The 21,668-nt window shown below is 45.6% G+C and overlaps 1 protein-coding gene and 1 non-coding gene across 3 annotated transcripts; one reads left to right on the top strand and one right to left on the bottom strand.

Annotated features, from left to right (window-relative positions):
• Nucleotides 1-6: 6 nt before the first annotated feature.
• On the top strand, nucleotides 7-5,130 carry LOC136486535 (uncharacterized). 2 transcript variants are annotated; one of them, XM_066483449.1, is made up of 5 exons: nucleotides 7-392; nucleotides 509-909; nucleotides 1,220-1,324; nucleotides 1,427-1,504; nucleotides 5,061-5,130. In XM_066483449.1, the coding sequence occupies exons 2-5, from the start codon at nucleotides 880-882 to the stop codon at nucleotides 5,106-5,108; spliced, it is 261 nt and encodes an 86-aa protein (XP_066339546.1). In that variant the 5' UTR covers nucleotides 7-392; nucleotides 509-879; the 3' UTR covers nucleotides 5,109-5,130. The 2 variants fall into 2 exon arrangements, with proteins under 2 accessions (XP_066339546.1, XP_066339545.1); XM_066483448.1 differs by lacking the exon at nucleotides 5,061-5,130 and adding an exon at nucleotides 4,020-4,492.
• Nucleotides 5,131-7,246: 2,116 nt separating this feature from the next.
• Nucleotides 7,247-7,353, bottom strand: LOC136490323 (small nucleolar RNA R71). The gene has a single exon (XR_010767612.1). It is a non-coding gene; the product is annotated as a small nucleolar RNA R71 (small nucleolar RNA).
• Nucleotides 7,354-21,668: the final 14,315 nt, after the last annotated feature.

A 21,668-nucleotide genomic window follows, 5' to 3' on the forward strand; every position in this document is an offset into this window, starting at 1 on the left:
GATCCTGCAGTTGAGGAGAATGAAATCGTCATCGAGTTTTTTAGCCAGCTATGGGGCCATCGACTCCCCACGCCGCAGGGCGAACCTAGGGTTCTGTCCTCCACCAAATACACCTCAAAATCCAGCCAACTTTTTTGGATCAGGAAAGAGCTTGTTGAGCGGAAGTGTTTTACACCAGCTGATTGCTTCCCGGTGCGGAGATCTGACCGAATCGATAAGCAACCGGTGAGAATCAGTTTCGGGGAGATCTGGAGTCAAGGGGAAGCAAGGAAGGCCTACGCAGAGGTGCTTAAGCGATCCATGACGAAAGGCGGCCGTTGGGTGTGGCAACCGGAGCCACGGCGCCCACCTCCATTGCGACCACGGAGACCCATTCAGCAGAATCAGGCGAGGTATCCTCCTCAGCCAGGGGCGAAGCTACATGTAGATTAGGGGGTGCATAATTGTAAAAACAATGATTATGTCTGAAATTTCACATGCTAAGTGCACCCGCTCTATTTTGCTCTAGCTTCACCACTGTCCTAGACAACCCCAGCAGTACCGGGATGGCAGGATCAGGGACAGCGTCAGCAAGGTCAAGGTGCTCTATGTCCCCCCACCTTCACTTCCTCGGCAGCAATCGCCTCCGTGGCAACACTTCCTCGTGTTGGGGTCGGGGTGTACGTCAACCTGTTTGTGGAGTGGAGAGACAAGGTATCATGAACGGCTGCGCCTTGGCATTGTGTTCCACTGTCTGTGCGTGAATTGAGCACTTGCTGAAGAAATTTGTCTTTTGGTGGTGCAAAGGATCAAGTATGGGGTGGTGAGGATGAGGGACCTGGCGATGGATGTGTTGACCTGGGACAGGTTCTACCTCAGTGGCCGGCTGCAGAAACCGGCATGAATGTGAAATGCCCTGTTCTTCAAAATGTACAATCACATAATGCTGATTTTGCTAGATTGGGATTGCGTGCTTAATATGTTCTTGTCTGATTTTTAGACCGTGGCTCCAATTATCTTTTGTGGCTGTGGTGATACACATTTTGCCTGATATGGACCGTATTCGTGTGACTACTTTATTTATTTGTTTTACTGGTTGAGGTTATATTCATTGGCTGTCTAGTATTTTGGGTCGCTCACTGCACAATTGTAGTGCCTTTACCTTTTATGTGTGTATATGGATATCTTGCATTGCGAGGTTGACATTATCTTAGTTGATTTGCTCTCTGTATTTTGGTAGGTTCATGTTCTTGTTGACAACTGGGATATAAGGAAGGTCAACTCAATTAACCTAGAAATGGCAACTTCAGCTTCTCTACTCCTTTTGCCACAAGAGTTCACCGAGGTTATTGCTAACTTGATGTTTCCTGCCATGAAATTATTTTCTTTGTTCTGGTAGTTGATTCTGAATTTCGGATCTTCCTTCTTTTTATCCCTCTTTGTGCAGTACGACCTATACGCCCAAATTTGTAGTCTATCATATATGGGTGATTGGAGAATGCTGTTTGCAGAAGACAAAGATAAGGTATCAACAAAAGAACTGCATGTTCACCTTCCCTCTATACGTGTGATCATTTCAATCGATTTAATATTACACCATTCTTCGGAAAGACAAAGGTGTTCCTGTCTGTTTTGCACATCCAAAAACAACTCATTTATGTACTTCTCTAAATTGAAAATGGCATGTTCTTATCCTTTGCAAACTCAATCACGAACAATGGATTGTAGCATGGTACAAAGTATTTAACTTTAATACTCTTTTGTTCAAATGTGGTTGTTGGCGGTCCTTAACGACCATATCCAACCGCTAATTAGTATCTAAAACGGGAGAAATAAATAAACTTTTGACACATGCATTTACTATTGACATATTTCCACATGTATTGGAGACTTAGTGTTTTGCATGACTTATTCATGAAATACATGGGAATATGATGAAAATGCGCAATCCAGAAAACGTAATGCAGATCCTACACCAAAGGAACAAGAGAAGTGCCCACTCAACTACCAATTCTGGGCGAGCACCGACGTGGGAATGATCCAAGCCCTGCCAGCAGCCCACAGCACGAACGCGGCGCTGAGGTGGGCCGTCCCTGGTGCGGCCGTGGGTGCACTGTAACACCCTAAAATTTATTTACAATCTAGTAACTAAATTTGGACATTTAATTAATTTTTGTGCATTTTAACCTAGGACAAATAATAATTTTTGGTTAATTAAAATTAACTATAAGGTTTAGAAATATGTTTGTTGCATTCATGCTGAAGCATCTTGTTTTTGGTTGAGTGTAGGGCTAGGTTGTTTGAGGTTGAATTCAAATCTCATTTGAATTTGACCAAGTTTCAAAGCTCTGAAAAATAGAAAAGATTTATGTTTAAAAACCTTTCTTCCTTTCTCCTTTTTGGCCCAGCAACAGAGCAAGCCCAAGCCTCCTTTTCTTTTTCTACCGCAGCTAAATCCGGCCTTTGGCCGTTGGCGGCCATCCGGCCCGTTTCCCCCTTTCCTTCCCTTTGCGCTTGCGCAGGCCCAGATCGGCTCCGCCTTGGCCCAGCGGCGCTGGCCTGCTCAGCAGCCCGCGTCCACCCGCGCCCGCACTCTCTTCTCTCTCTCACTGCGCGGCGGGGCCCGCCCATCAGCAGCGTTGGCCCGCGCCCTCTCCCTCTCTTCTCTCTCTAGCGGCTGGGGCCCGCCTATCGGCGCCTCACCTTTCTCCTTCCTCGCGCCGGGAATCCAGAGCCGGCCTTTATCGCCATCTTCATTCGCTTTGAAAATCTGATTGATGGAGGCCATCAAGCGAGCGTCTTCAAGGCCACAGTGATGAAGGGAAGCAATGCGGCGCCCGTTTCCCCTTCTACCGCCCCTGTCCACGTATAAATCCCCTAGCCGAGACCCTCTTCCTGCTCTTTGGTCACCGTTGCACGCACGCACTCACCCCACTCACAGTCTCTCCGTTCCAGTGCTCGGTCGTTATCGTGATCGTGCCCAGGAGCTTCGCTAGGTAATGACGCGACCATAGGTGCTCTCCTTTCTCGTTTTCATCAAGGTTTTGCCCGCAATCGTGCTCACCGACGCCCTTCTCTTCTTCCAGTCCGTCGCCGCCCATCGCCAGATCTCTTGGAGCCTTCCCGGATGCCGTGAACGCCTTCGTTGGAACCACGGTATACCCCTCATCGATCCTATGCCTTTACCTTCTCGTTTTATGCACTGGAACGCCGTATCGGCAAGTTCTAGATCACGCCGGCCATGGCGCCTCCGCGGGGCTGTCACCTCGACGTGCTCCCCATCTTCGTTTCTGTGCCTTATCGAGTTCGCGATGTTCCATTCATCATCATTGTGTTCTCCGTTTCGAACGGCATGCTCAGAAACGTCATCCCGGCATCCGCCGCCGTGCTCGGCTCCCCGACGACAAGGGCGCCACCGCCGTTGGCACTGTGCACTGGTGGTGAAAAAATCCCCTTTCATCCTGTGCCGTCAGATCTTCCACGGGCGGATCGGTCCACCACGTGGACCGTGGACTCGGTCCGCAGTGCCACGTCAGCGCGTCCACGCGCGCGTGGTGCACCGCACCAACCAGCGGCCGCCATGTGGCCGCCAGTCAGCCGATGACGCGGTCAACCACGACCCGCTGCGTGCCTTTTGCGCTTTAGCCCCTCGGTTTTTCCAAAATCAACCCGCAGTCCAATACCAGTTCAATAGCATTTCTTTTTAGTCCTATTTTCTTCTGATTTAGCCCCTGTATTTATGGAAAATAGGATGCGTCGTCCAGAGTATGTTGGAATTCAGATTTAAATCGTTTAAATTCAAAATTGAGTTTAGTTTATTTACAAAACTGCCATTAAAATTTGTTTTATGCATAACTTTCATGTTTTAAATCCGATTAGAGTGATTCTTTCGCTCATGTGCTCATAGCAGTACGTAGATTAGTTTTATAAGCTTTTTAGTCATTGTTTTTACTGCTTGGTGTACTGTTCTAATAGAAATGTATTTGTATGCATGTGATGATTGGAATGGACTCGTGATTGGTGATTTGGATCACGTTTAGAGGGTGATCAGTTCGAGGTTGCCGAGGAGCAGGTTGCTGACTAGTACCAGGAAGGTTGCTTTGAGGAAGGCAAGTGTAACAAAGGCCCCTTGAACCTATGAACTCTATAATTTATACATATGCATGTGTCTAATTTTGAATCGCCTTTAAGGACTTTATCTAGATTACTCTTGTACCACATATCCTTGTTACCTATTGTTTGGGATGCATTTTGGATAGTTGCTGTGGCGCTTAACCCAAAATAAATAATTAACATGACTAATGATATATGCAATATGCTAAAATTGTACTTTTTAGCAACTATTTAGGGGGCTAGAGTACTGGGTTTTGAGTGCTTTAATGCCTCTCCATAAGGACTTTATCCTAAAGTGGCCACCTAGGAGGTTCCATACAACCCTAAGTGTCACATGGCTCTGACCTTAATCACATAACTAGTACGTCTCTAGCTTGTTAGTGGTTACTGAAAGGCATAAGAGGGGGGGTGCCAAGTCGGGTATGGCTCTTGTCCTGCCGTGGTGTGTGCTAGGCTACGCGTCATTAGTGTGCCACTATCGGAGGAGAGCATCTATATCTGCTTGGTCAATCCTAAAACCTTAGCGGCTACTAACTTGTTAGGTTGTCTAGTGAAAGGTTAAGTAGTGAAACCCTGCCACAGTTCCTTGGTAGAGGTGCTGTGGGCCTTGCAAACCCCAGCATTGGGAATCATGGCTCGGGGGTAAAGTTGTATAAATTCTATAGAATTATTTTAACTTGTTATAACAGCTGGGCTCACGGACACGAGCGGTCTGGATCCTTTATGATTAGTGGTTACTATGGTTGGTTTGGGAATGACTTAATCTTGATTAATTATTATTATAACTTGGGTTGGTTCATTCACTAAAGTAGTGATTCAGGTGTAATAAAACTTAAGCAACTAAAATTGCTTACCTGCAGTCAAACCATTTCAAGCCTTTGAGCCTCATAGATCCCTTTGTTATAGTTGCTAAGCATGGTGCGCTTACACTTGTTTTACATTCAATGAAAATCCTGGATGGGTAACAGATGTCATATATGAGGAGTTTCCTGAAGATGTCCAGGATTACTAGTTGAAGTCCACCTAGTTGGAGTCCCTAGTGGCAACATGGGTTTAGTTTTCTGCTTTATGTAATAATGATGATGATGAGCAAGACTATGTGATAACAATGTGATGAGATATGCGATGTAATAAAGTACTTTACTTTGATATTATTACAATTTGAGATTACATGTGTGTTTGAATATCCTGGGCGCACATATATGAGTACTTGATTTTGCTATGCAAAATTGGGTGCGAATGCACACCGCCCCCACCTCCTGGCCCCACCTTGCGCAGGCAGTTGCCATCAATGCACCTGGGGTCGGTTCAAGATAGTTTCCTATTTTATCTCCCCCAAACCGACCACCAAGTAGTATAAGTAGGGGGTAGTGCTCACCCTTCAACACACATCTTATTTGGAGCCTCTACACATCACACCACTCTTGTACTCTTTTTACTTTAGTAGTATTTTGGAGCTAGCAAGAGCTATCAAGGAGAGCTTGGCTTCCTTGGAAGAAAGGAATCTTGGTATGAATAATATGAAGAATTCTTCTATAGTCATGCTCTCATAGTATCAATATAGTTGTGCTTACGGACTAGAGTATAGTTTTCATGTTATAATCATGACATATGAACTAGCATATAGTTTCTATGTTATGAGCATAACATGTAAAACATTATGCCTAAACATTCATATAACTTATATGAGTAGAATTAGAACTAAGTTGAGGTAGCGGTTCATCGTGCCTAGCTTTGGGTGTGCCCATGTCCTATGCTTGTCGATCCGTAGGGTCGGAGCCCCTAGGGGGGATGTGGGTAGTTTCTGTGTAATCAGGGCGTGGTGCCCGTGGTACATAGGGACAGGTGAATACATTTCCTACTCTATGGTTGAGGGGTAGGCGGCAGGTGGTGATAGCCCTGTCCATCCCTTGTAATCCCCGATGTTCAGGTAGGGTGTAGGAGTCTAAATCATCACATGAGGTTGCTGGTAGACCAGTACTCAGTGGCCTCCCTGACCTATCTTACACTTAGATCTAGGTCTAACCATATAATTTGTATGATCAACTATTCTTTGCACGGCCTATATTAGAACAATCCTACTCCACTTAGGAACATTCTTTTATTCTTTGTTTCTCTTTTATCCTTAAGGTTGGCTCAGATGTGTGCCCACTATCCTAAATATACCATTTTTACTCCTATCATAAACTTTGGTTCACTATGCAAGTATGTAATCTCGTTCATATCCATGCTAGATTCTTTACACCATGCCTTCCTTTAGGAAAATATAAATACCGATACCCTAAATACTTTCAGGTGAAATGTTATAACGATAGATCTGTGCGCTTGCAGATATTGTTTCTATAATCATTAAGAACTATTGTAGTTGGTGTTTCTTGGCGGCGTCGCTAAGGTTTACTAAATCTTAGTGACGGTGCTAAGAAATACCAATAGGCATTTCTAGGGCCATTGCCGGGGATGGATTCTATCTCCAAACTTGGTAGTGATGCTAAGAAATGCCAATAAGCTTTTCTGGCGCCGTGCCGGGGAATACATAGGTTAAAAGAGATCTAGTAGGACATGATCAGGATCACATTCATGAATGGTAGACATAGTTTATGTAGGCTAACTCTGCTTGTTTTCTCCCTGTTGCGGATGAAAACAGGATAGTGTATGATCGGTTTTGTTCTACCGGAAAACTACACCAATAATCCAGAGGCACTCCTAAGAAAGAGCCGGTCTCATACTGCTTCTTCTTCTGTACTCCGCCAGCAGTTGAATCAGTCGACCCTGCACCATCCGCTACTATCGCTATGGGCAAGTCACTCCTCGACTACTCCACCCCTACTGTTGCCAACGTGCCCATTAGGCCCGTTGTCAACACAGGCACCGAAAACTTTGAGCTCCGGACTGGCCTAATCATGATGGTGCAGGCAAACCAGTTCTATGGTTTGCCTAGCGAGGACGCAAGTGCACACCTTCAGCACTTCCTTGAGCTGTGCGACACCATCGTCATAAAAGACGTCGCACCAGCAAGCATTAGACTCTGTCTGTTTCCCTTCTCCCTAGCGGGGAAGGCGAAGTAGTGGTTTTACAAGAAAAAAGAAGTAGACAACACGTGGGACAAATGTTCTGCGACGTTCCTCATGAAGTTTTCCCCATGGTCAAAACCAATGCCATGAAAGGGAAATTTTCAAGTTTCTAGCAGAATTCCATAGAATTTATCCCTGAAGCATGGGAGAGGCTACAGGATTACATCCAAGCCTGCCCAAACCATGGGATAGAGAACTGGCTCATGCTCTAGAACTTCTATGAGGGGCTGACGCCCATGTCAAAGGGGCACGTAGATGCCGCTGCTGGAGGCGCATTTCTTTCCCTCACCATCGATGGAGCCACGACTCTCATCAAAAAGATGGGGGCAAATCAAAGTTGGGGGGGAGAAAGAAAACAATAAAAATGCATGCATACCATGAAGGAGGCGGATAAAGGGGCAATGAAGGCCACCGTCTAGGCCATGGACTCACATATGACATGTGAAGTCTATGGAGAAGTTAGACATTCGAGGAACGACTGCCCCGAAACCCCTGAAGACGCCGCATAAATCAACAACGGGTTCCGATAGCAAAATAATAATGGGTGGAACAACCAGTCCCGCCCATAAGGAGGTAATTCGAACTTCAACTCAAATTTCAATTCGAATCAACCCTCCTTGAAGGACCTAGTTCTAGGTCAAGCTAAAATCAATGAAAATATCACCAAAAAGTTAATGTTTAACGATAAAATGATTGAAAATATAAATTCTAAAATTGAAAGCTTATCCTCCTCTGTTAAAAATCAGTCGAGTTTTAATAAAATGATAGAAACGAATATAGCCCAAATAGCTGCCGCTATTCTTGTCAACAACACGGGGAAAATCCCGGGGCAACCCGGGAATTCACCCGAGTTTGTTCATGCAGCTGCGGAGCAATAAAGGAGGAGATGTCTTACTGATGGACTATAACTATCGAGCCCTTGCCGAAGGTAAATCGGAAGTTATCTTTTAAAAATTCAAAAATTCAAAATTCAATATTCGAAATTTAAAATTTTACTTCAAAATAAAATTTTCAGAAAAATAAAATAAAAATCATTTTCTAATAGTTTAGATTTTTCTATTATCATTTCTCATTTCTTAAATAATTATGAAAATTGAAAATATAATAAAAGTTTTGTGGAAAATCATTTCTGAGAGGAAGGGAGTTCGAAATTTTGCAAAACCCCAACAGCTAGCTCCCACTTAGCCGTTGGAAGCAACTGGCCAAAGGGGGGACTGAGCAGGTGTAACACCCCTGGTGTTACGAGCTTATTTAGCACCTTGATTTAGGCATAAGTAAAAATTTACGAAACAAGTTTCTCGAATTTTTGATTTAAAACGTACTCGAGACGATAAGCGAATCCTATGACTTAGTTTCGTGGACTTAAGTAAATGCTCAAGATAAATTACGCAGCGCGTAGAAGTATTTAAAAATGTCCGATAACGATTCTAGCAAATAAATAGTGAACGGCGTGTTTAATTGATTAAACACGAAAAACAATTTTATAAATAAAATACGATAAGACTGGTATATAGTACTTAAGTAAACATTCAGAGTATGATTTTTGGTTGCATTTAAAATAATGATAAAAGTACCGCTGACCATTCAGGCCTTGTCTCACGCTGTCCATTCTCTCTTGCGTCCTTTTGTCGGTGAGTGTCTTAATGAGGGCTGGCCAGAATGCTGCAGCAGCTGCTTTTTACTCGGCTCTGCTCCTCGTGTTCACAAGCCAGCACACTTTACGGCACGAGCGGCCAGCACTTCTCGGCGCGCACGCTTACACACATATATATATATATATATATATATATATATATATGCACACATATATGTCTGCATCTGCCGAACTACTAGTACTGCTGCTGTCCGTGTTGCAAGCTTTCTATTGATTGACAGCGACTTGTCCAATTTTTTTTAATGAAAGCACAGCAGTCCTGCAGAGCAGCAGTGAGTTTTCAGCGCCAAGCAGCCGATTGACAGCGTCCCAGTCGCCTGACCTACTTCCCACGTCCTCCCTGCCACTGCTGTCTCCTGCCTGCCTTGTTGTTTCGGTCGGACTCGGCCGAACTTCAGCTGTTTCCTCCTTTCGTCTTCTTTCTCTGATGGCCGTGCCGTCGTTCTCCTCCCTCTTCCGAACCCACGCGCGGCTCCGCACCACCTCACCTCGCGCCTGGCAGGACGCAATCCGCCCGTTGCCCTGCAGCAACCGCCCAGGGCCGCGCCCACCGTGGAGTCCTCCTGCCAGCATGCGGCTCTGCCTTGTCTCCTCTTCTTCCTACCTTGCTCTTCCTTTGAGAGCAAACATGCATCTTGGATGAACAGAGTACCTCGTCAAAACATCCTACAGAACGGGATGTGGACGTCTAGTCTCGAGCAGTTGCTGTGCCTTGGACGATGCAGCATGCTCAATTTCTTGTCTGGTTGGTTCCATGAGAGAGCTTGTCTGATTCCATGAGAATGAGAGAAGATGGACTCATTCTGCGCTGCGGCTCTGCCGACGGCGCCTACCTACTACTCCAACTAGTAGGACATGAAAAGCTTCCATTCGGAATGTTGCTATAGGTAGCCATCACATCGTTGCAGTCGGCGCTTAAGGTTAAACAAACGTGTGGTGTGGTGGTGATTTCCTATGTCTCCATCGGTTTGTTCTGAACCTGTGCTGCGCAAGTTCTCTGCGCTGCCTTTTCGTTCCGCGCCGGAGCCACCGTAGCCCCACCTCCGCGCACGAGCCCCTGTGCTGCGCCGTTCCTGCTGCTCCACAGCACCCGCGCGTCTCCTTCTTCCTCCCCGCATCGAGCGCTTCCGCGCTGCTGTCCACGTAGGTGCCAGCGCCTCTCTGCTCCTCCCGCACCCCGCTGCTGGCCGCGCATGCGCGCCCGCCGTTCACCTGCCGTCACCGAGCCGCAGCACCTTGCTCCACCTATGCCGCCGCCTTCCATCCACTCGCGTATGCGCGCACCTCGGCCTCACGCTGGCCCGCGCCCTCGGTTCCATAGCTGTGCGCCACACCACCGCCACGCCCCTCTTCTTCCTCTTCTGCCGCGGCCGTGCATGGCCGCCGTGCTCGCCTGACTGCGCCCATGGACACGCCGTTTCGCCCGCGCCGCAGCAGCTGTTCTCTAGGCGCCATCGCCGCCCGCCGTCGTCCGCGCAGCCCCGCCTGCTGACCGTGCCGGTGATGCGTCCCATCGCCGCAACAGCCGCATCCGCGGCCGTGACGACCACTGCACCATGCCGCCCCTAGATCCGCTCAGCACCCCGCAGCGCCGTTCCATTCCCGTGTCCCGCCCGCCTGGTTTGCCGGTGCCTGGGAGTCCGGTCTCGCCAGCATCGCGCCCCGCAGCGCCCTCACCGGCGGGTTCCACCGCCGCCGTGCCAAGCTCCCTACCGCGGCGCCTACTCTACTTCGCCGGGACACGACCGCCTCCGTTCCGGTCCGCGTCCGCGCCGTTTGGGCCGGATGGATGTCGCCCGCTCCGGGCCGTCTTGTGCCTGCGCGCCTACTGGCCGCGCCGAATTGTCGGCCTGCTCCCGCGCGTGGGCCGTCTTACTAGGCTGGCGGGTGGGCTGTTCGCGCACCGCACCTAGGCTCACCGCGCCGCGAGCCATGGCCAAGGCCGTCGGCCGTGCGCCCAGTCCGATTTGGCCAGGTGATGCTGGGCCGCGAGCGCGCTATACTGCCGCCTGGGCCGCCGTTGCTCTCGCTCGATGGGCCGGCTGGTGCCGCCCCTCGCTGGGCCGGCCGGTTGACCTGGTGTTGGGCTGCTCACGCGGTTGTCATCGCTGTTGGGCCGCCCATGCTGTTCGCTGCTGCTGGGCCGAAAGGGGTGTCGCCGGCCTTTTTGAATTGTAGGGCATTTCCTAATTTAGCTTGGAAGGTAAACTTATAAACTTCATAGTAAATCGTCGAAAAATCATAAAAATGCCAAATCAGTTTTATCGAGTTTCAAAAATCATGGTCTACCGAATAGTGTATTTTGTTCACATAGGTGTGGTATGCTTTTTAGGTTGCTCTAATTATTTTAACATACTTAATAATGTAAAAAGATAACTTGTAGGAATTGTTCTAATAAATTGGCAATAGTGTTGAATATAAAATTTGTATAGTATGCTCCTAACAATATTAGTGCTCACCGTAAATTTTGTAGCTCCAGAATAACTAGTTGCTAATTAGATAATGATGGCTTAGTGCGAATAAGGATTAAATCGATAGAATGAAATAAATAAACACCTTGGTTTATATAACTAAAAACAGTGTTGGGAAATAACGTCTTATCCGACCACGTGTATATGTAGCCAAGTACGATCGTCATTAGAACTAGCCCGTTAACTCAAGAGGCGTACGTCGTATTTTACGAGTCACGATTGCTGTTGATTAATTACATCTTTGCATTGCATCGCATGCATATCATATAGGTACGATGATGGATCAACGGATCGATCAAAGGATGATTGGAAATCTGAAGATGGTGTAATGGTATTCTCTCCAGGAGATGGTGCAATGGGCTTTCTATCCAGATGATTGTGGATGATCTGAAGATGCAGAAACTAACTTTATATATATCTTACCCAGGCAAGCCCCGATGCATAACCCCTATGTTTCTGTAGTTTAAATTATATTTGTGCATTAAGTTTTTAAGGAGTTGAATGAAACCCACTTGCATATATATCTTTATCCTATGAGTCATACTAGTATGACAGGATCGTGTAGATTGCTATGCCACAGGACTCCGGTAAAAGTCGAGTGATTGCCTGTCACTCGCGAGAGATATGAAATATATTACTGTATTATGATCACTTGGATAGTATAAAAAGGGTGGAAAGGAAAATGGTGACCGGGCAGGGATATGGTTTGGATATTGGTGGGTGTAAGAAGTTGTGTCGCCACGGATGCGGGTCATAGCTTGGTTACACCGTTTTTCTCTGTCTGGTTGGTTAAGGACCGATCGTTGCATAAGATTCTAGGCAAGTCACAGACTTATTATCCCGAGCACATACTTGTGTATGGGCGCTTGGAAGACTTGTTGCTCTCTTGTCGTGGATCCGGCTCTTTCTGGACCGACTGTTAGGGTTTCTTTTTGGTGGAGGAGGTCCTTGCACCGCACTGAGTCTAGGACTCAGGGGCGGGGGCTTGGAGTCCTAGTTTGGATGGGGACCTGGACATCCGGGACAAGATAGTTATGGGTTAGTCCTGCTTGTGCCTGGGGTACAAGCGGGGCGTGTGTTTTCGGGGTACCCAGCTGGGGGCATTGATTCATGAATCGCTGGGCAATCCAGTACGGTTTGTCTACGGTTTAGCATCGTAGTAAGAACTAAAAGATGCAGGATGGAAGATGGATAAAGGAAATCTGATTGCTTACCACCTACTTGAAAGTAGCATAGATGCTTACATAGAATGGTTAGTTAATGAACCAATGCGGCTATTAATAAAAATCGAATATAAGGACGCATGCTTAGTAATGCTTCCTACAAATGCAATAAACCCACAAGCCAGATAGCCTTGCATATCCTTGGAGTCTTTTCTTTTCTCCTATCGGGTAAGTCTTGCTGAGTACAATTGAGTACTCAGGGTTTTATCCCCCTATTGCAGGTGACAGGTGGATGCTAGAGCTGGCCTTTGGGTGCGGATACCTCCTGGTGGGCTCAGCGAGGATTCCTTTACGCTGTGATTGTAGTTGTTATTTATAACTCTCACCAAATGCTTTTGTAAATGAAAGTTTCATAATCTGTTGTCATAGTTTATATACCAATACTTCATCCTGCCATGATTAGATAATTATTTCCGTTGTAATTCTGATCACATGTTTATATTTCGCTGTTAATTTAAATTGTCATAACTCTGATAATATGATTACATTCCGCTGTTATAATAATAAATATTATACTCTGATGTTGTACTACAAGTGATGTAAGAAATGGTTAAGAATGATGTAAGCTTTATTATCTCATTTATGATCCTGATGGCAAAAATGTGGACTTTCGGGTTCTCCCCTGGGGTGTGCCCGACGGAACCGAGTAATTTAGTGTTCTCCCTCGAGTGCTTAGTGTTTAATGGAAGATGAGAACTCATGTGAGGCATTAGATTAGGCGGTTCTGCCACAGCGGGCCCACCTCTGGTGCGGCCACACTAGGCCTGCCTGACGCCACCGCTACTACTGCTTCGTCAATGGCTCCTAGCCGTTGCACCCTCCCCCTCTCTGTCGGTGCTCTGCTCTATAAATGCAGAGAGCTCGGGTGTGAGCCCTCACTCACACTCCACTCTCATTTTTCACTCCCTCTCACTCTCTTTGCTTCACCACTTGCAAAAATATTTTCCACAAGCTTTGAGAGCAAGGAAACTCTGCAGAAAATTTCCTAGCTCAGCGCCACCAAGCCAAACTCATGGGTCACTCGATTTATTTTCGCTAACGTAACCCCATTTTCGAGCTTGTTGTGCTATCTTTACCATGGATAGGTTTGAAAAGAGGCTCACAGGCACGCTCAAGAATGTCACGGGGTCGAGCTCAAGATGCTCCCATGGAAGCTCAAGCACGGGCTACACCAAGCCAAGGAGAGCTCGAAGCATGAAGATGAAGAAACGGTGCCAACGAAAGAGCAAGAGCAAGAGCAACCGATGTAGGAAGGCAATGACAATCCCCACCTTGATTTGGAGGGAGAACGGGAGATGAAGGCATACAACCTCATCAAGAACCACGAGTTCGTCCACACGCTGGCATACCACCCCGATCTCCTCGAAAAGATAGGTATGGACACCGAATTCGCCATCGTCTGGAAAGCCGTTGGATGGGAGAACGTTGCTCCCGTTGGGGAGTAAGGTTCTCGCCTCCTGATGATCCAGCTTTTATGCTCTTTACAAGAAATTGAGAATGGGATTACTTTCCATCTTTTTGAGCAAGAATATTATCTTACATGGAGAAATCTCAGTTCTCACTTAGGCTTTAGTACAAAATGCTCAATTGACTTAGATCATGCTCTCAAAGGTTTTAATCGCCATGAATTTTGGAGAGTAATTTTGGGTTAAAATGTAGTTAGCAAGTTTCAACCTCGAAATATGAATATTCATCATCCTACTTTGAGGTTCATGCATCATCGGATTGCCATGGCTTTGTTTGCTAGACAAGACATAAGATTTGTTCATCATGCTGAAATCCAACTGCTCTATGCCATGCTTAAAAAGATTAAAGTTGCTCATATAAAAGAAATGTTTAAACATTGGTTAGAAACATTCAAGACTTCCACATCTATCTCTTGCACATTCCTTGTGACTCATATTGTCACTAGTATTGGTGCATTGGATGGACAAGATGTGACATACATCTCTACTCCACACATCATTATTAATGAGCACTACTTGATGCATGGGCACCATTTGAAATATGATGATGTAGGAAACCTTATGTTTTTCTTCCCAGGGTATACAAACGAGATTCCGTTACCTAACCCGGAACTCTCTTTGTATAAGTCCTCCTCAGAGCTAACCTTCGCTCTTGTCGAACAAGAGGAAGCACGCAAGAGTTTTGTTTCTCGCAGGGCAATAAGGAGCAGGACTAGGAATGAAGCCGGTAGCTCTCAGCAGCCACCGCCAATATCGACACCACTTGTGCCTTAGGCGTACCATGCTGAGTGGTTCCCAGCTATGCAGATGCCTGGGTTCACACCTGGGTACCAGCCGGGCTAGGATCACACCCCATAGCAACACGAGGCTAGAGGGTTAGGATGGCGAGAAGCCGACACCACAGCATGGACGCAACATTCGTCCAACTCCGAGGGGTTACCACCACCCATCCATCCACGACAATCTACTTCAGATCATTAGGAATTGGACAGCATCAACACTCGCCTTGGAGGATTGGAGATCCGCATAGGCGAGATCCAAACCACGCTTAACACTCACGTGCAGGATTCAGCTCAGTGGCAGCTTCAACAACAACAACAGTTCGTGCAAATTAATGCGCCGCTGAAGCAACAGCATGATACACAAGTGGTCTACTGGCAGTCTATCGGATACAATCCCGGACCATAGGCCATGAGCTAGCTTGGGTGAGGACCCCCGCAGATGTACCTTGTATCTTTTTCGCATTTTTAATTTTTGCATTTATTTTGTGTATTTATTTAATTATTAGCTTTTAAAAAAATTGAATAATAAAAAACAAAAAATGAAATATGATAAAAACAACAAAAATATGAATTATACTCTCATATGTATTTTAAGAATATTTAGTTTCTCCTATGTTGAAATGATGAATAGTTGTTCTATCTATAATTTATCTGTGCCTAGACTGTAACTTAGTATTCCCCAAGATTTAAGTTTGTTGGCTAAAAATGTCTCATCCTAAAAACTTGAAAACTTGTGGGTTGCAAATGCATGCTCCTTTTCTAAGTTGATGCGAGTTATGACACTACTAGAAATATCCACTTCTATGACGAATAGATTTTGTCACTGAAGGAGCTAAATTCGTCATAATTTTAGTTTTACGATGAATTTATGATGAAAAATGGTTGGTCATAGAAGTCGCATCACACTTGCACATCTTTGACGGATATGACAAAATCATCATTGAAGTTTCTTGAACTGTGATGAAGAACTGTTTTGGCATGCGTGGCAGGGGGCTGCCACGCTGGTGGGCACTTCCGTTGTAGATGCTTTCTATGTGTACATACTATAACCCACATTTATATGCTATAGCCGGTTGCATTGATGATGGTTCGGGTATGTGTCACCTTCTTATTGCACAATATAGCCATCTCTAGTTCTTGCACATATTTGGTTCTTACTGGACCACGCGTCAGGTCCCTGTTGTTCCACATATCAGTTTTCTATTGGCACACATGTCATGTTGTGGTTGGATCACGTGTCACTTATTCATTGGACCATGTGTCGTATTTTTTTTTCACGTGGCCATTTCTTATTCGACCATGAGTCACGGCGCTGTCCGTCCATGTTTTGTATTTTTATTCAGCCACGTGACTTCACAACTTCCTTCCACGTGTCAGATTTTAATAGCCCACATGTCGAGTCCTAGCTATTACACGTGTCATGCACTAGTTTGTCCATGTGTCGCATTTTTATTTGATCACGTGGCCTGTCCTAGTTCTACCGCGTGGAGTATAATCAATTCATCATAGAAGTAATTCGAGATCGTCACCACTGCATAGACTAACTACATAACTATTTAGCCTGATAATCAAATAACAACAATTAACATTTCACATGTCAGTAGTGAACCACTAACATAGTATCACCACATCAAACCGGCATATGAGTCCACACATCAAACCGGCACATGAGTCCACACATCAAACCACAAATGTTCACTGCATCAAGCCGTAGGAGTTCAAGACCGAGAGTTACCAGAAGAGCTAAAGTGCATGCATAGCTCACGGAGATTGTTGTACACCTCCTGTTGCCGTTTCTTGTATTCCTCAAGCTCCCTTTCAGTCTTTTCTGTCTTCCTATTCAGTCCATCCACTTGATCGACGAGGGCAGCGGAACTTTCCTACTTAACAGCAAGCTATTCCCAAAGCATTCTCACCTTTGATGTCTCTATTCTAGTGGAGCTTGTCTAGATACTAGCATTCTTCAAAAAAGGTTGTTGCCGCTTCTCTGGGAGGGGGCCTTGCCCTGGTAGACGCAGAGGACCTTGCAAATAACATCAACACTAGTCATTAGTTGCTGGCCATCAGCAACAGGTTCTGCTTGCATTGTTTCCATAGCTTCCTGCGAAATTCAATCAGCAAACATTAGGTTACAGATAGTGTAAGAGGACTTCAATTAAAAACCCAAGAGATTGATTCATAACAAGTAATGCATAGGTCTTCCTCAGCCTATTGCTAATAGAGATTACATAAGATTCAGTATATTTCCATAACACTAGGCTCCTGCTATGTTTCCTTCTTTTATGGCAATAGTTTTAGTAGATTTCAAGGGAAGCAAAAGAAGGTACTTACAACTGCTGCTCTTGCAGCATCGCTTAGGCCCTTTTTTCCTACTGGTATGGAAGTCCCTAAAGACTTCCATAGCATTAACATCTTCATTAGGTGGGCCATTTTCTTCTTCAAGTCCTTGATTGTGTTCTGCTGCCTTCCTCTTGTTCTCCTTCTGTTTACATTGCACATGAGTTTTGGTTTATATTTATACAAAGGCAAGATTAACAATAAAACACAACCATCACTTACAAATTTTTGTAGCTGGACAACATAGGAGCGAGATCCTATAGCCTGGTGGTACTTCACTTTTGCATGGTTTCGCTTGTTCTTCTCAGATGTGCCCTATAGCTTCATTTGTGTTAGACTGCAGCACAAGTAGATAATAGCAAGACTAGATAGGAAATCGATGGGTTCACACACCTTGTTCTTAGCACTAGACCAAATCTTGACAAGTTCACACCACTGTGCATCGTTCATGGATGAGATAGGAGAGGTCATACGGATCTAATCAGTAGGAACACCAATGAAGTATTTTTGCTTCAACCTATAGCGTGCCTGTTGTACCGCAGACTGCATTACATTTTAATAAGCTTCTTTTGTTGGTGAGTGAGCATCGTTAACGCGCAGCCTTTGCTGCACACAATAGTGTGAATGAAAAGTAAATCCATTAAAGTTGCTCAAAGCAGAGGTGAATGTCAAGATGGGATACCCATACATACATTTAGCCTATGCACAAATCTTGTGCAATAGACGACGCCGGGCCTCTTCCCCTTGTATTATTTCTAATGCATCAAAATTGGTACTTCACTCTTGACTACTACACCTGCCTCTGAGGGAAACTTGGCAGCCTGCACTGGATCATGTGACCTTCTGTTCCCCTCGGCAACAGAGATGCACATCCTCGCTCCTCCTAGTGATTTGCTCATTTTGTCAAGTATAATTCCATGAGTTCGAGGCCTCGACTTCCTCGCTCTTCCCGGCAATGGTGCTACATAGTTTTCATACATTCAGATTGTTAGAAAAGTTACATGGATATCAAATAGCTAGTGCAAGTTGATTGATAGACATCTGTAAGGTAATACCAACCTTGGCAACTTTTATTGTTCTACGGGTGGGGGGAGACGGGAGTTTGCTGAGAGGGCTTTTCTTCGGCTAGGCTATCATCATCTGGCCATGAAGAGTGTCTCTCAGGGATAGGTAGGGTGTCGTCCTAACTAATGTCTCTAGTCAATTGATGAACTTGGAATTGATCCCTGGGTCTAGGTGTCGGCCGTGATGGAGAATTATGTTCACCTACTGCTGCTACCTCCACCCTTTTGCCAATGGAAGACCTCCAAGTACAAAATCCATGAGCAGCCTCTTTTGGTGGTGTTGACCTCACTCACTTTGAGAGCCTTTGCCCAAGACTCATGGCAGTGCTGCCTTTTGTCCTGCTGGCAGAGCCTTCTCTATGGCTTCTTCGACCCAGACACTAAAATTGGAGATACAAACTTAAGCAGCAAGCATGTACAAATTCCATTGCTATCCAAACAGTAAAGCATTGCATGGCTACCTACACCCCCTCCCCCTTCAAACTAAATACAAGATAGAACAAGCACCTCAATTGATTGGGGCACTGGCTCATCTTCTAAATCTGAATCTGTTTCATCTGTATCATCAAATCCCTCAACTACCTCCCCTGGTTTAGGGATATATTCTAAATCTTCACCGTGTCTACCCTTTGTGATTGACTTTTTTGCCATTGGAGACATAGGTTTTGGGTCCACACATATTCCAAGTTCTTCCATCTTTCTATGATTCCTTGTGATTTGTGCATCCCGTGCTCGTTCATAAGCAGTTAGTGGCTGTTCATCTTGATTACAAAGACATTTATTAACTAAAGCTTCTACGGAATGTCAACACAATAGAGCAAGAGTATGCAAATAAGTTCCTAGCTAGTAACTATAGCTTATATGGAAGTCATTAATCCAATAAAGCACATGTCAGCTACACTCAACTACAGGAAATATGTAACCCCATCGCTATCTACATATCCTTGGTTCGGCCACTACAGTAGAGCACACATCATAAAAGGAATTTGGGTACCTATTCCTCTGTGTTCCCTGGCTTTGCTTTGTCATCGGTACCATCGTCCTGTCATCGCGGTCGCGGAGTTGGTGCGGCCGGCGTTGACGAAGGGGTACTAGATCTGGCTTCGGCTAGGGATCAGATCTAGTTGGTCGTGATAGGTGCCAAGCTAGGTAGGGGATCTAGATCTGGCTTGTACCATCATTGAGGCCGCCCTTCTGCCATCAGCTGATCGACCTGCTGTCGATGAATCAAAGGGGATCCAGCTCTGGCTAGGGTTCACAAATGTATGAGAGAGGGTGCGGCTAGAGAGTGGAGAGGGAGTTGAGTTGCTGTTCCGATGGCACCTGGGGTTCGGAGTGGGGTGGTAGAGGGGGCGACTGGAGAGTGGAGAGGGAGGCCATGGGACTAGGATTTGGAGCTGGAGGAGACACAGTGCGGCTAGAGAATGGAGATGGAGGTAGAGATGGCGACTCTTTGCGCTTTTATGTGACCATCACATTACCACAAATGCCCTTGTCTGAAATCAATGGCATGGTAAAACTATTTTCCGCACAGGGGGCAAAAGAGAGAAATCTAATTTTTTGTGCATGTTGGTGGGACTGCTTGGCGCGGTGCGAAATCAAATTTCGGGGTATGTTGGCAGGACTGCTTGGCGTGGTGCTCAGCAGAGACCGGAATTTATTCCATGTTTAAATAGGAAATGATTACGACAAAATGTTGTACTTACCTAATATCCGTCTTTTCATTTTTTTCTCTTGCGCACCTATTTATATATCCAATCAGTTATGGTTTTTTCATAATATGAATAAACATAAAACTAAAAGAGGATGATAACAAACAATTAAAATATCCATGAATTTGACACCTAAAAATTACAAAAAAAAGAAAAAAATAAACCTGCTCACTGCAGCTTATTGCGTTGCAACTGGCGATTTTTTGTGTGTGTGACTCCATCTGCGGCTATTTGAACTAAGGCCTATAATTGGGAAGCAAGGGGAAGGTACACCCAGGGATGGAAAACCCTTAAAAAACTAATTGGGTTATTCAAATGATATCCTCATGGATTTCCCACCATGGAAAAAGTAGTCATGGATTCTAAGGTGCTTTGAGTTTCTAGAGAATAGAAAAAAATTAAAGCATCCTCCTGGCTAGTGCTCTTGCGATTCGCCAACTCACCAGTACTCTGGATCGTCCTCCTCCTCGTTGGAGTCACAGTCGGTGCTGTACTTTCCATCGCTCGAGTATGTTTCCATTGTTTGTGAGCCTCGAGCCAGTCACCAACGCCGTATTAGCGAAGGTGAACTTGGACGACAACATCCTGCACGCCCGCCTCAATGCCTGATCTGTGGGATGTATTAGTAGTACAATTCATGACTAGGTTTGGTCTGTGGGATGACCGTATGTGAAGTCTTATTTGCATGCATGTCTATGTTTAACTTTTGTTGAACTTTGTATTAGGTCGGTTAAACTATTGAGCGTGGTGTAGCCCAGGTCTTTTTGTCATTTGTGTTGTAGAGTAGGCCCGATATGCCGAAAGGTATGATAGCATTGATTGGTGGAGACTCGACGTTCATGATCTAGGCTTCGAACCAAGACTGATTTGGACCGCCGCAACTGTTACACCAGTGCTCCATTGGTTATCAACCATGCGAACGCGATTGACCTCGCTGAGAAGGCTTTCCCGCAAGCGAATCGAGAACACAAGCAAGAAAAGGATGAACGCAATCTAAAATTGCAAATAAATATGAGGCTTATGATAATGAGAAGGAGTTTAAGTCTTTATTCGAAAGGATTAATCGCCACAGGCGAACAAGATCAAGAACTGGGGCCCTGGTTTACAGCAAGCAGCCTTGGCGGCACAGTTACAACAAAAAGATGTCTGTTTCATGAGGAAATCAAGAACTAAACAAAGCCCAAACCCTAAGGAGAGTGATAGCTACTAATTATAGAGTCTTGGGTGTCACCCCCTAGACGCGCCCCCTAATGGGCCCAAACACGATACATGGTCCAACGGACCAAAAGACGGTGTCGTAGCACCCTGATAGATTCTGGACCCTAACTTGTTTCAACGATTCCCGTTGATTCCAAAGAGTTTTTGATGTGAGACCATTTGCATTGGCTTTGTTATCTAATTTGCTTTCCATGTATATGTGGATCGTTGAAAATGGAGTCCGGACGCGCCCGTGTGACCAGTTTTATGACAGACTAGTCCTGGAACCCGAGATGGGCTCGAACTTGATTTGGGCCTCCACCTTGGTGACTTGAACCGGATGAGCTTCGGGCCTCCTTCTTGGTTAGGACAACCTCGCTGGTTTCCTTGGCCTCTATCTCCAAGCATGGTCGTATGTACGGAGCTCATGTCCTTATCATCCTCCCTTTCTTGATGAAAAGTCATCCTCGGCGTCGATTGTGCTTGAAACTGATCCTGCACAACACAAAGGAGAAAGGTGTTGCGAAGACAAAGGGAACTGAAATAATTGTGAGAAGGAATGTGACCATGTTTCTAAGTTTCTAGCGTGTCATCTCGCA

Source organism: Miscanthus floridulus, chromosome 10 (genome assembly GCF_019320115.1).
Source record: "Miscanthus floridulus cultivar M001 chromosome 10, ASM1932011v1, whole genome shotgun sequence".
NCBI classification, from domain to species: Eukaryota; Viridiplantae; Streptophyta; class Magnoliopsida; order Poales; family Poaceae; genus Miscanthus; species Miscanthus floridulus.

What these genes read in the sequence shown, in the direction of transcription:
- LOC136486535 (XM_066483448.1), top strand. Translation starts at nt 880, where the DNA reads ATGAATGTGAAATGCCCTGTTCTTCAAAAT. An exon ending in AATGCCCTGTTCTTCAAAAT is followed by an intron (nt 910 to 1,219) that starts GTACAATCACAT and finishes GTATTTTGGTAG; the next exon opens with GTTCATGTTCTTGTTGACAA. An exon ending in TTGCAGAAGACAAAGATAAG is followed by an intron (nt 1,505 to 4,019) that starts GTATCAACAAAA and finishes GATCACGTTTAG; the next exon opens with AGGGTGATCAGTTCGAGGTT.